The sequence below is a fragment of the Quercus lobata genome, chromosome 9 (genome assembly GCF_001633185.2).
Source record: "Quercus lobata isolate SW786 chromosome 9, ValleyOak3.0 Primary Assembly, whole genome shotgun sequence".
Taxonomy (NCBI): domain Eukaryota; kingdom Viridiplantae; phylum Streptophyta; class Magnoliopsida; order Fagales; family Fagaceae; genus Quercus; species Quercus lobata.
In genome coordinates, this window is record NC_044912.1 from 46,267,577 (window position 1) to 46,280,305 (window position 12,729).

General features: G+C 32.1%; 1 protein-coding gene and 1 non-coding gene across 6 annotated transcripts; both read left to right on the top strand.

The window, feature by feature from the left end:
* Window positions 1-5,141: 5,141 nt before the first annotated feature.
* Window positions 5,142-5,214, top strand: TRNAK-UUU. The gene has a single exon. It is a non-coding gene; the product is annotated as a tRNA-Lys (tRNA).
* Window positions 5,215-5,250: 36 nt separating this feature from the next.
* Window positions 5,251-11,332, top strand: LOC115960629 (pentatricopeptide repeat-containing protein At5g47360). 5 transcript variants are annotated; one of them, XM_031079564.1, is made up of 7 exons: window positions 5,251-7,036; window positions 8,105-8,143; window positions 8,275-8,438; window positions 8,572-8,770; window positions 9,677-9,802; window positions 10,551-10,701; window positions 11,291-11,332. In XM_031079564.1, the coding sequence occupies exon 1, from the start codon at window positions 5,403-5,405 to the stop codon at window positions 6,837-6,839; it is 1,437 nt and encodes a 478-aa protein (XP_030935424.1). In that variant the 5' UTR covers window positions 5,251-5,402; the 3' UTR covers window positions 6,840-7,036; window positions 8,105-8,143; window positions 8,275-8,438; window positions 8,572-8,770; window positions 9,677-9,802; window positions 10,551-10,701; window positions 11,291-11,332. The 5 variants fall into 5 exon arrangements, with proteins under 5 accessions (XP_030935424.1, XP_030935423.1, XP_030935425.1 ...); XM_031079563.1 differs by having other exon boundaries at window positions 8,282-8,438; XM_031079565.1 differs by having other exon boundaries at window positions 8,282-8,438; window positions 8,628-8,770.
* The last annotated feature ends 1,397 nt before the right edge of the window (window positions 11,333-12,729 follow it).

Sequence of the window (12,729 nt, forward strand, 5' to 3'; positions counted from 1 at the left end):
CTTGGAACTCGAGTTTATGAAACTCGAGTTCCTTGTGATATTACTTCCAATTAAACCACCAACAAACGGACTGTCAGAAGCAATAAGTATTATACCACAAAGGCACTTGAGTTTCATAAACTCGAGTTTCAAGTGGATTTTTCAGGGTACTCGATTTTTGTAAACTCGAGTTCCATGTCAAAATCGAGTCTCACAAACTCGATTTTAAAAAAAGTGGTACATTGCTGAATATTTCTCAAACAGTGGTAAAACACTAATAATTTCGAAAATTAATGGTATTTGGCCATTTAGACCTTAATTTAAGGACAAAGTTTGACTAAAAACTTGGTAATAACCAATGGCTACAACTCCATTTAAAATATTTTTATTGGATGTGAATTTTGAAAAATTTATCAATGGATAGCATTTTTTTTTTCTTATATCTATTATTCTCTTGCTTGCAAAATTTGCAACAAAAAAGAACTATGTTATCAATCAAAATTTTAAATTCCAAAATTCTGTAATCTAAAATTATGCATAAAAAATAAGTTTATAAATCAAATACTCCATCCGTCCTAATTTGTTTGTCCTGTTTGAAAAGTCAAACTTTTTAAGGGAACATCGTTTATTGTTTTGTTTATCTTATAAAAATGTATAAGTTTATAAAACTACCCTTAAATAAATTTATTAACTTTTTTTTTTTAAGAATTATTCTTAATGAGGCAACTAAAAAGTGCCCCAATTAAATTGATTTTTTAAATATTTGTTAGTTTTCTTTTCAAATAGTTTTGAAAATAAAGTAGGGCTATAATAAGAATATTAGTAAATTAATAATTTTTATTTTTAGAAACAAGACAATATTTTGGGACATTCTAAAATGGAATAGAGGACAAACAAACTAGGACAAAGAGAGTAATAACATCTGATTGACACAAAATTTGACATATATATTAAAAATATAAAGAGTATTTTGTTAGTTATGTTAATTTTGTTAGTAGAATTTGTAGTCAAAGTTTGTTCTTAATTTAATTGGATTTGCCCTTGGGATTTGGTGGAAATTACGTGCTAGTGCCCCCTTCTTTGGTTTTATTGTTCATATTGTTTGTGGCACGTCTGGCATGTTGCGTTGCACATTGCACACTCGAAATGGTCAGTAATGGTACGGTAAAAATCACCTCTTGCTTTGTTACCTTTTGAATCTTGTTGGCTATCACATGATTCACATCATGAAAGATTCGTTTGAGTTGTTTCTAACTTTCTATAAGAAATGTGGGTTCTAGTTAGCTCAACTGGTAAAGTCTCTAATGATTGAATAAGAGATCTGGGATTCAATCCTCGCCTACACAAAAAACTGATTGATGTCTTAGTCTGATGATAAAGAGTTATCATATTTTATTATCAAGAATAGACGCTATAAATTAAAACTCTCTCAAAAAAAAAAAAAAAAACCTTTCTATAAGAAAAAGATAATAAAATAAATCCCTTGTTAAAATAATATAAATATAAGAAAAAGTTAAGTGGGTAGGAGATAAAAATAACGTAATAATAATATAATTAACATTGCTTGGCCTTAATGGACCTATTACTGTAATGTATGTGTTGACATTAACCTATTTATTGTAATGTATCGTTAAAATGCCATGTATACAAATATAGTTTTTTTTTTTTTTTGGGTGAAAAATGTATACAAATATAGTAAATGTTTAAAAAAAAGGTAATCTTAAAATTACTAGAGTTACAAAACTATGGTAGTCTAAGGTATTATACAAAACTACTGTTTATAGTTGGGTCATGCTAACGAGTGTCCTTAGAGCACTCATTAATAATCCATTTTAGGAAAATTTTGACACCACTTTTATAGAAAATGAAAAAAGCTGTTAAAATATTAATTACTTTTTTTTTCCCATAAAAACTTTCTTTAAATGGATTATTAACCAGTGCCCTAAGGGCACTCGTTAGCATTTCCCTCTATAGTTTTTATGGTAAGTTTTGATTGAGTCAAGTGCTTCTGTGTACTGGACATGACACATGCACAATACGTGCTCTAAAATAACTACGTGTCAATATTGTATCTTGTCTAGTGTAAAGAAATGCTGAACAAAATCCTTAACTATAGATAATATTCTTATATTATTTTAACATCTCAATTTGTAAATTTTGAACATGTCAAAAACTCAAATATAAATATTTTCAAATAAAACAATATGGTGAGGAAAATGCCTTAACTTTTTTCCATTTATTATTTAGTCTTTTGTAGGTGGAGGGTCCAATTGGAAATGCAAAATTGCAAATAAAATATATAGAAAAATGAATCAAGTAATTGAAGTAAGAGTCATGCTTTTCATCATCAAGAGTGCTAGTCATTAATTCAATATTAACAAGCAGAGAATTGAATTTTAATATCCCTTTAGAAATTCTTATTTATAGGATGACAATCCCAAACGTGCTTCCACACTTTATCTATAAGCCTTTGGGACTTGGCAAATCAAAATTACAAACAAAGTTGCAATAGGACCCAAATTCAAAGAAGGATTTCTTATTACTTTCATTAAGTTTCAATTTGGTCTACTAGATCAAATTCAAACACCAAATGCATAAAATTTATAGATAAACTAGCTTGTGATTTTTGCATACACATAAATACATTTAAGAATAAAAATAATTATATACATATTGAATGTTTGTACCTAAATTTAATATTATTGATGTGTTCATTTTATAATTTTATAACACGTGGATAGAAAATGACAAACCACTTGTCAAATTCTATGAAGACCAGTCAAACATAAATTTATAAATAGTCAAGAAATCAAAGACTATTTCCTAGCCCGTGTGTCAATCCTTGTTAGGAGTTAGGACCACTTCAAGTGGTCCGCTTGCACCCCAAGCACTGGTTTTATCTCAATTCATAGTGACCCCAAGTGCCATCCTTATACCATTATTGACCTGAATACTGACCTTGCATCTGTTAATGGTTCAAATCACTCAATCACCACTTCATAGTTCATATCACAAATTGAGTTTCTCATTAGGGGCCATTCAGATTTATTGCACACTACCGTCAAAACCCAACTTTAAGGGTCCGTTTGATTGGGGGTGAAATGATAGAGAGGGAGAGAAAATAGGAGAGAAAATGAAAGAGAGGTGTTTAGTGGGGGAAGAGAAAATGGAGGTGAGAGAATTTTCTCCTGGAGCCCACCATTTAAGAGGAAAAAGTAGAGAGAAAGTTGGGGATGAAGTGGGTTTGATGTGAAATTACTCATCTACCCTCCTGTTATTTTGATGTGAAATTACCCATCTATCCTCTTATTATTTTTTAATGTTGCTGTATCTTTTTGTTTTGTTTTGTTTGTTTGTTTTTTTATTTTTTATTTATTATTATTATTATTATTTTTTGGTGTGGAAATGTTACCTCTACGCCACCTTTTTTTTCTTCTTGTTTTTCCTTTTTCCAGGTATAGTGCACACATTTTGGCTCTTTTCCTTTCTCCCTTTATTTCTTTCTCTTTCTTTTTTTTTTTTTTTTTTTTTCATATCAAATGTAACATTTTTTTATTAGTTGTTTTTGCTAGATGTGTTATTAGTTGTGTTAGTTTGTAGTAATTAAAAAATTAATTTTTATAAACTATTAAAAAAATATTTTTTACGTACCAGGGGCGTATCAGGGACATGATAGTAAATTTATATAAACTATATATTTTTTTCCTTCCACTTTTCTTTTCAACTAAATAAAAGAGTTTTCCATATTTTTATTTTTTCACTCTCTTAACCAAACATACGGAGGGAAATTAAATATTTTCTTTCCACTCCCTCCCTATTTTTTATCATTCCAACCAAATGGACCCAAGATAGAGGTTAACTCAAGGATAACATCTCATCCCATCTCAATGGGCCTAGTTCTTGCGAATGTGATGAGGAAGCTGAGTGGATCTCGATGTGGCCCAAACCTTATGTATGTTGCTTATGCATGTGTAAGTTTATTAACCTACAAAAATGGTTAGTCTCGTTAGACGTTTAACTTCGCATGCATTGCATACTTGATCAAAATACGTACAACTATAGATAGACACCCTATTTTGTATTAGTTAATTATCTCAAAGTCCCCAACTCCCAATAATGACTTTTTTAGTCATAAACAGCAAGTCATGGGTAACTCGACTCTAAATGGGCCTTAACATACTTAAAAGACTGGTCATCAGTTAAGAGTATGCTCTTGTGAGGAACCGCAACCTTGGAATACTCAAGTCATTGGGTTAAGCTGTGTTATTATTTCTCAAAAACAGTAGTTCAACTAATGACATTTTTTCTCTTCTAGATTGAAGGTTTGTACATTTGAAAATTTGAAGTTACCACTTATCTTATTTTAAAGGGGAAAAAAACCATAAAAAAATCGAAGACATCATTTTGTATTTAATTTAAAAGTATTAAATTTACATTTCAGATAGAATATTAAAAAATATTTAAATTACCATTTTGGTCCTAGGTATTTGCTCTACGTGTCAAACTAGTTCCTTACTTTTTAAATGTGTTTGTTTAGTCCCTAACATTTTGGTATTATGTCAAAACAGTCATTGCCATTAAGTGATGGATAAAAAATGCTAACATGGCTAATGGTGAAAATAAATAAATAAAATTTTATGCCACCTAGCTATTAACGAAAATAAAAAATCCGATTGACGAGATTTACGTTGTTTGGTTTTAACGGACCTATTTATTTATGTATATAAATATGGTAATCTTAAAATTAATATTTTCTTTGAGAAAAATCTTAAAATTTATATGGCATTAAAAAAAACTAAAACAGTGATGACGCATAGTATTATACAAAACTATAACCCACAATATTTATGGCGGGTTAAGCTTGCCCCTAGTGATTTTATGTATAAGACATGATACAGGCACAACATATGTTTTAAAATGATCACGTGTCAATCTCATATATTATTTAATGTAAAGGAGTATTGAATGAAATCCTCAACCACTTATAGTGATAGTATTTATATATTATTTTAACCTTCCAATTTCTAAATTTTAACTTTTATGAAACTCAAATATAAAAAAAAATATATATATATATATATATATATATGGCGAGGAAAATGACAATTTGATTAAAAATGTATTTTGAATTTATGTGGAAAGACCCACGAAAATTTCAAAAAGCCGTCTTAGCTCAGCCGGTAGAGCGCATGGCTTTTAACCATGTGGTCGTGGGTTCGATTCCCACAGACGGCGCCATTTCTCTTCTTCTCTGAATTCCTTTTTCATTTTTTTTTTTTTTTAAGCTTTTGGCTTTTCCTTCTCTGTACTATATACCCCATTCATTCTCTCTGGAAGTCTTTGCTATCATAGTTAAGCTAATTTCAAGGTATCAATTTCTACACTCTTTAAACAATTATTTTTTTTTGGTGGGGTTTCTTTCAATGGCACTTTCTTCAATTTTGAAATTATTTTCCTTGTCAATTTTCCACAAATCCCCAAAGTTCTCAACTTTGAATTCACCCTCTGCCACTGCCTCCTCTGCTGAGCAATTCTACACTCACCTGCAGAGAAATGGAACCAGCAACGTAGAAAAAACTCTGTCCACAGTTAATGTCCCATTGGACTCCAAATGTGTCACTGATGTCTTACATAGATGTCAACCAAACCAATCTCAAATGGGTCTTAGGTTTTTCATCTGGGCTGGCCTTCAATCCAATTATAGGCACAGTTCATTCATGTACAGCAAAGCTTGTGAATTGCTTCATATTAATCGAAACCCGGGTGTTGTTGTTGATGTTGTTGAGGGTTATAGGGTTGATGGGGTTGTAGTTAGTCCTAAGGTGTTTAAGGTGGTTTTGAATTTGTGTAGGGGAGGCAGGCTTGCTAATGAGGCTTTGTGGGTATTGAGGAAAATGAAGGAATTTGGTTTGCAGGCGGATACTACGGCATATAATGTGGTTATAAGGTTGTTTTGTGAAAAGGGTGATATGGATATGGCTGAAGAGTTGATGAATGAGATGGGTTTGAGTGATCTTTATCCTGATATGATCACACATGTAGCGATGATTAAAGGGTTTTGTAATGTGGGTAGGTTAGAGGATGCTTGTGGATTGGTTAAGTTTATGAGGGGGCATGGGTGTGTTCCAAATGCTGTGGTGTATTCTACTCTTCTTGATGGGGTTTGTAGGTTTGGGAGTATGGAGAGGGCATTGGAGTTGTTGGGTGAGATGGATAAAGAAGGTGGGGATTGTAGTCCTAATGTTGTTACATATACATCTGTGATCCAGAGTTTTTGTGAGAAAGGTCAGACAATGGAGGCATTGGAAATTTTGGATAGAATGGAAGCTTTTGGGTGTGCTCCTAATCGTGTTACAGTTAGTTGTTTGATAAACCATCTCTGTATGGAGGGGTGTGTCGAAAAGGCTTATAAAGTCATTGATAAAGTTGTTGCAGGAGGCAGTGTTTCATATGGTGATTGCTATAGCTCTCTAATTGTGTCTTTGGTAAAATATCAAAAGCTTGAGGAGGCAGAGAAGCTCTTTAGGAAGATGCTTGCTGGTGGGGTGAAACCTGATAGTTTGGCTTGTAGCATTTTGATAAGAAAGCTTTGCTTGGAGGGAAGAGTGCTAGATGGATTTTGCTTATCTGATGAAATTGAGAAGTTTGAGTTCATTACTTCCATTGATTCTGATCTTTATTCTATTCTTTTAGTTGGGCTTTGTCAACAAAGACATTCAATGGAGGCTGCAAAGCTTGCGAGGTTAATGCTCAAGAAAGGAATTAGATTGAAAGCTTCTTATTTTGACAGTATAGTTGGACACCTGAAGAAATTTGAAGATGAGGAGCTAGTTAAGCACTTGAGTAAGATTGGGAAATAAAATTCAGTCTGTCCTGGAGGATCTTATTAGTTGATTTGAGCACTTTTGAGATTACAGAGTTCTAAGTCTGTAATCGTGAAGAAACAAGTTTGGAATTTCAAGCAAATGAAAGGCTTTGTCTTGTTTCGTCTGGTTGTGGAATACGGAATTCGGACGTGAGTGGAAGCAGTCATCAACCAATGGTTAACTGAGCTAAGGTATACAGTGATTGAGGTTCAAATAAAAATGCGTTGCTGTTATTAATTCTCTTCCACTTTTAGAACATTGCCATTGGTCTTAGAAACTTCTTTATTCTTAGAGCAAGACTTGTTTTATAATGCCTCCAATATTTCATTATATCATGACTCCTATGATCAGTGCTCCAATCAAGGAGTTAAACAATTCACTGAGCTACTGAGCAACTTTTCTGGCACTGAATGACATTGCACGTATGCTTATAACATCTTAAAGTCATATTGTTTAAAGCAATTCTTCACGTTATCCTCCTATTTTTTTTTGGTGTGGCTGTTCATGGGTCAAATTGTGTCCAATAACATAGTTTGTTGTATTTCATCCTGATTCAGTTCTTGTGGTCATTATGCTGTGGTTACATTTATTTGATTATAAACCAAAAACTTATATATATACAGCCAGATTTCCTAGATCGTTTCAATCCAACACATCCTTAGTAAATCAAGAACATACTAATTAAGATTCCAGTGAAGAGTGGCACCTTCAGCTCAAAGATCCATTGTTGTTATGGCTTACCACTTATCTGCATATTGTCATTGAAGTCAATCTTGTAGAAGTTAAACATTTTCGCTTTTTGGGTTTTGGCAATTCCCAGAATATCATATTTTGCTAGATTTTGAGAACCTTTAATTTGAATTTAATGCTTGTATCAGATAATGATCACCTAGAAATAAATGGCTACCATGTTGGAAGACATCCTACTGAATTGTCGTATTCTTTAAATTTCTGTTGACCCTATTTTGAGCTCTATCTAATATTCTTGAATGGTTTTTGCTTGTATGGACTGGTATTTTGTGCATTATTGCAGACAAACTAATTAGGTTAGAGATCAAGACCCACTACATCCAAGTATAAACCTGTCTTTGAAAAGAATGTTATTTAGCATTTTAACTCACTTTATTTATTATTATTTTTTTGATAGGTAGCATTTTAACTCCTTTATTGAAGTTGGATTCTTTCTTGTCGCTCTTTCACTGTTATGTATCATTAGGATGTCTCTGACAAGGCTTGACCTTTGGTTTCTGGAATTGCAGGATCACTTAGCTTCCAGAAGTTATCTTAAATTACCAAATGTGAGTAGTATGACTTATTGAAGCATTATAAATGTTGCTTTGAAGCTTTTCTACTGTATAATCTTCTCTTTGTGATGCATTCAATAAATTCTGTAATTGTGAAATCATATGAATGTTAATACATTTTGAAGTGGGCAGCCGCTAGGTTTGATTGGCTTGTGGCAAAACCTTGTCTGATGAGGTTGATTGAGCTGACTGACAATGGGATGAGTATTCACTTTTCTTGTTCCAATTGAAATCTTTGGATATTTCGGCTAACAAAAGTGCAGGCCCAGCTCTGGCAGACTTGCTTAAGGTAATTAGAGCTTACCCAACTGCATTAACAATTTCTAAAATTTTTAATAAACCCTTCATGCTTCTGATTATAAGTTTCAGCCTCTTGGACATAAGCTAACTTTTAGTTTTTCATCTTGCATTATGCAAATAAGCTACCGGAAATAAGCAATTCCCAAACAGACACTCAGTATTCTGTGCTCTTGAACAGATCTCTTTCACAAGATCTAATTTTTCAATGGCATTCCCATGCATTGCTTCATCAAAGTAGGAGACAATGGAAAATTTGTTGGTTTCAGGTTTTACAGAAACTTGTGGGCATGGTTTGGAACTCAGTAATGTTACCTGCTCTTTGTACGTGTAAATTAACTTTTGGATTTTATATGAAATTATGAAATTTTAGGGTCTATGACAAAGATATGATGCTTTGCATACTGCTTTTGACTTGTAACACCCATGTGTTTGTATCATTTCGGAAGGGGGGAAAAGATTGGAATAGTTGTATTTCCATCAAGATGTCTCAAATACTATCAATTTTGCAATTGTGCAGTTAAAGTTGACCTGAAATTTGTGTTGGATCCAATCTAATCCTTTATCAATTCTTCAGCATTTATCAATTGTTAACACCACTTATCAGTGTGTGTTGCATAACTGCAATTACCAACCTGATTAGTGTGTGGATATGCATAGCAGGAAACGGCCATCATCGAGCTGGATTGCTAATACATTCAAATCACTAATATATCACTTTTCCCTGCATGGCTGCCTGACTGGTGACACATTGGTGATTTGAACAGCTGGAGGAAAAACAAAAATCAATATAACACTAATAGTGTAGAGCATTTCCATGAAGCTCCAAAGGGAATATTGTTTTGACTATTTCTTGAGTAACATTGTGAATGTGGAGGAAACGATCAGATTATGTAACAGTAAATTGATGATCGATTGCGTAGAGTGTCAAGATGGATAATTTACTATGGCTTGTCTAAAGCTTTGAAGCAATTTGCAGGAGACAATTCAAACCATTGGCTATGAAATTTGGGTCATAGTCAAGGGCTAGCACATGGTTCAGTTGTGCAAAACATGATTTTAGCATGATAAAAGGTAAAAACATCAATTTTCTTCTCTTGGAACTTAAAGAAGTTTACTTCACTTTATTTAAAAATACAATTTACAACTTGATATGTACGACAACATTTTCTTGTGTGTTTTGACTTTTGAGTCTTAAATGGTATCTTATAGCCACTCATTTTTGTGCAGATGAAAAGCTTTACATGGAGGACAGGAACCAAGTGTACCCTATGTTTTTTAAGCCATCAACGGTAGACTAATTTACTTTGATAACCATGGAAGAAAAAGAACATAGAAATGGTCAATGCAAGAGAGGTACAACATTATGTCACTCAAGACAAAGGACAACAATTCTTTTTCAAATTAGTCACATCCATTTTAGAAGCAGTTAAAGAGCATAAAAGCATCAATATCTGAAATAATCATACCAAATTATTTTTCTATTGACAAAATCACTCATCCATTCTGGTTCATCCCAAACTGGAGATTTTGTCTTAGAATTGTTGTCACCCTGGAGAGATGCTGCCACTTTTCATATCGTAAAACCACCAACCATGAATTCTGTTATGGCTGAAGTGAAAATATAGACAGTTTCTCTTGCATCCCACCTTGCTTGCAGAGACAGACACACAGCACCGTTCCCCACAAACAATGTTTGATCACCAAGGCTCTCCATCTTAGTCCATGAAAGTCTAACAAGATCAAGCTGAAAAATCTCTACATCATCCACAACATTAATTGACTTCTTTGAGATGAGAAAAATCAGTGAAATCTCCCCATCTAACTGCACCAAATATTCTCTAAAATGCTTCAATGAGACGGAAGGTATAGCCCTTTTTGTACCCAAAGAAGTAGTTTTTAGATGAGAATCTACTTCTTCCATCACCGCAAGAGTTCCTTGCAAAGTCAAAGCATAGAACTTACCTCTAAATCCAATGGCATTTGTTAATTGCATATAATGGTTTTGTGATTTGTCTGAGCATGCGGATCAATGAGAGAGCAGTCTTGTTTTATCCATTCACACTCTCCTCCTTTTTTGCTAATTATATAATTAAACATGCAGGATGGATGTCTAGTGCCTGTATGTGCTCCAATTAGCCTATGGAACATGAAAGCTGGATGACTAGTGCCTGTCAAGACCATCACCATACAACCTAATGACAATGTTGAGGATATAGCAAAACATTTAAATTCAACTCTGGCATCCCATAAAGGTAGACTACGCCATGATCTCTTAACTGGATCCCATAGAATGTAGGTTGAAGGTGTTGGCCCTTTAGCCACCAATATACCATTAGTGCACCCCAGATAGTATTTCCATGGATACTGGGGTACTCTATATGGTGGCCAAGGGTCAGTCAAATTGCATTGTTGTTGATCTCCTTTACTGGTGTTGGTGTCAGAGATTTGAAGCCAAGGTAGCACTGCATTTGGATTGCATTTCTTGGGTGCAGCTCTCCATGACTTGGTCACACTACCAAAGGGATACAATTTAATCCAACAATAATAAAGGAAAGAGGAAAAATGAATCCATCTAGAGATACTTGAATTAGAGACGTGACTAATAAAAAATCCAAGGGTCAAAGTTATGAGGCAAGACTTTGTAATTTAGCAATAGTAGTGTAAGAGCATTCACATCAGACTCTTCAAAATTTTAGTTAAACTATCCCAAAAGAGTCTTTATTTTTATTTTTTATAATTTAGTTAATTGTGTTTTTTACACACACACATTAGACTCAATACTTTATTTTTTATTTCATTTAAATAATTATTTTTTCTCTCTCTCTCCTCTCTCCTTTCTAGAGACAGAGGACATACCAAGAAGGGAGCACAGACGAGAGAGTTGAAAAAAAAAAAATTCAGTTACAATTTTGGCTTAGTGAGGAAAGCTAGTCGCCACAAGAAGCAAGTGCCTGCTCCTCACGAAGTATTTGGGACTATTTTGATGAGATTGATGCGTGAGTTTTTTTAGTCTTTTAGCTATATATTTGCTAAAATATTAAAATAGTTACAATGATGTAAATGTTTAAGTAGAACTAATAATCACTTCCTATCAAAAAAAAAAAAAAAAAAAATCACTTTCCTCATTTTTTTTGGCTAAAAAGTGGATAAATGTCAAGTATACTTGTTAAAGAGGTTTTTTTTTTTTTTTTTTTTTTTTTTTTTTTTTTTTTTTTTGGGGACAAGAAGATATTTTTTTGATTGAAAAAAAATGACAAATCTTGATTGGTAAAGTATAATTATGGGACAAAAAAAATTTGATTTATCTTTATTTTATATAAAGAGAATTTTATTCTTAATATATGACTTCATATACAATTGGAAGATTAGAGAAAAAATTAAAATATGGTGTAAATAATAGGGACTAAATACGTAGCTTACCCTTGTTATTATTATTATTTTTTGTAGGTTGAGAGCGTTAGACAAGCTATTGATAATGAAAAGCTTCTATAGTGTCTTTTTATAAATTAGGTTTTACTGTTAACTCTTTAGATATTATTTTATTATTTTCTATCTTTTAATATAAAATTATTTTTTATATTATAGATATTTTTTTAATATTTATATGTACCTTAAAATTTTGTAAAAATAAAATATAAAAAAAAGTAATTGAATGTCCCAAAGGATATCTAGATAAATTTGTTGTTAAATAAACAATGCATGGAAATCTTACAAATGATAAAAAAATGCCCCATTTAAAATTATTACCTTAGGCCCTAAAATACCTTGAGCCGACCTTATTTATCATTCGATTCATAAACTCATATTTTATGTATTAATTTAAACTACAAAAAGTCAAAAACTTAAATTTAAACAATTGATTGATGATAAAACTATTGATCTTTGATCATAATGAAATTTTGCAAGTATAGAAAATATATAAAGATAATGTAATCCAACTATGGATTTATCAAAATTCACATTCAATTAAAAAATATCGAGTGATGTAGCATTGCTTAAAGTTACACAATATGTAACTTAACTCAACCCATTATTAATTAACTTTGGACCAAAGCTAGTAGCATTCTAAAAAGACTCTATACCATACTATCTTAAATCACAATATAACATTTCTTGAAAATATGATTCTTGAATTTTAGTTATTTTTATGATATATTTATTCATTATCCACGAAGTTCAAACAAGTTTATAGTTGTTATGTTTAACCATATAATTATTATTTTATTATTATAAAGTTTAGTTACAATAAGTTTTTCAACCAAAAAAAAAAAAAAAGAAAA

Bases quoted from the DNA above. Each gene is read 5' to 3' on its own strand.
- LOC115960629 (XM_031079564.1), top strand. From the start codon at position 5,403: ATGGCACTTTCTTCAATTTTGAAATTATTTTCCTTGTCAATTTTCCAC.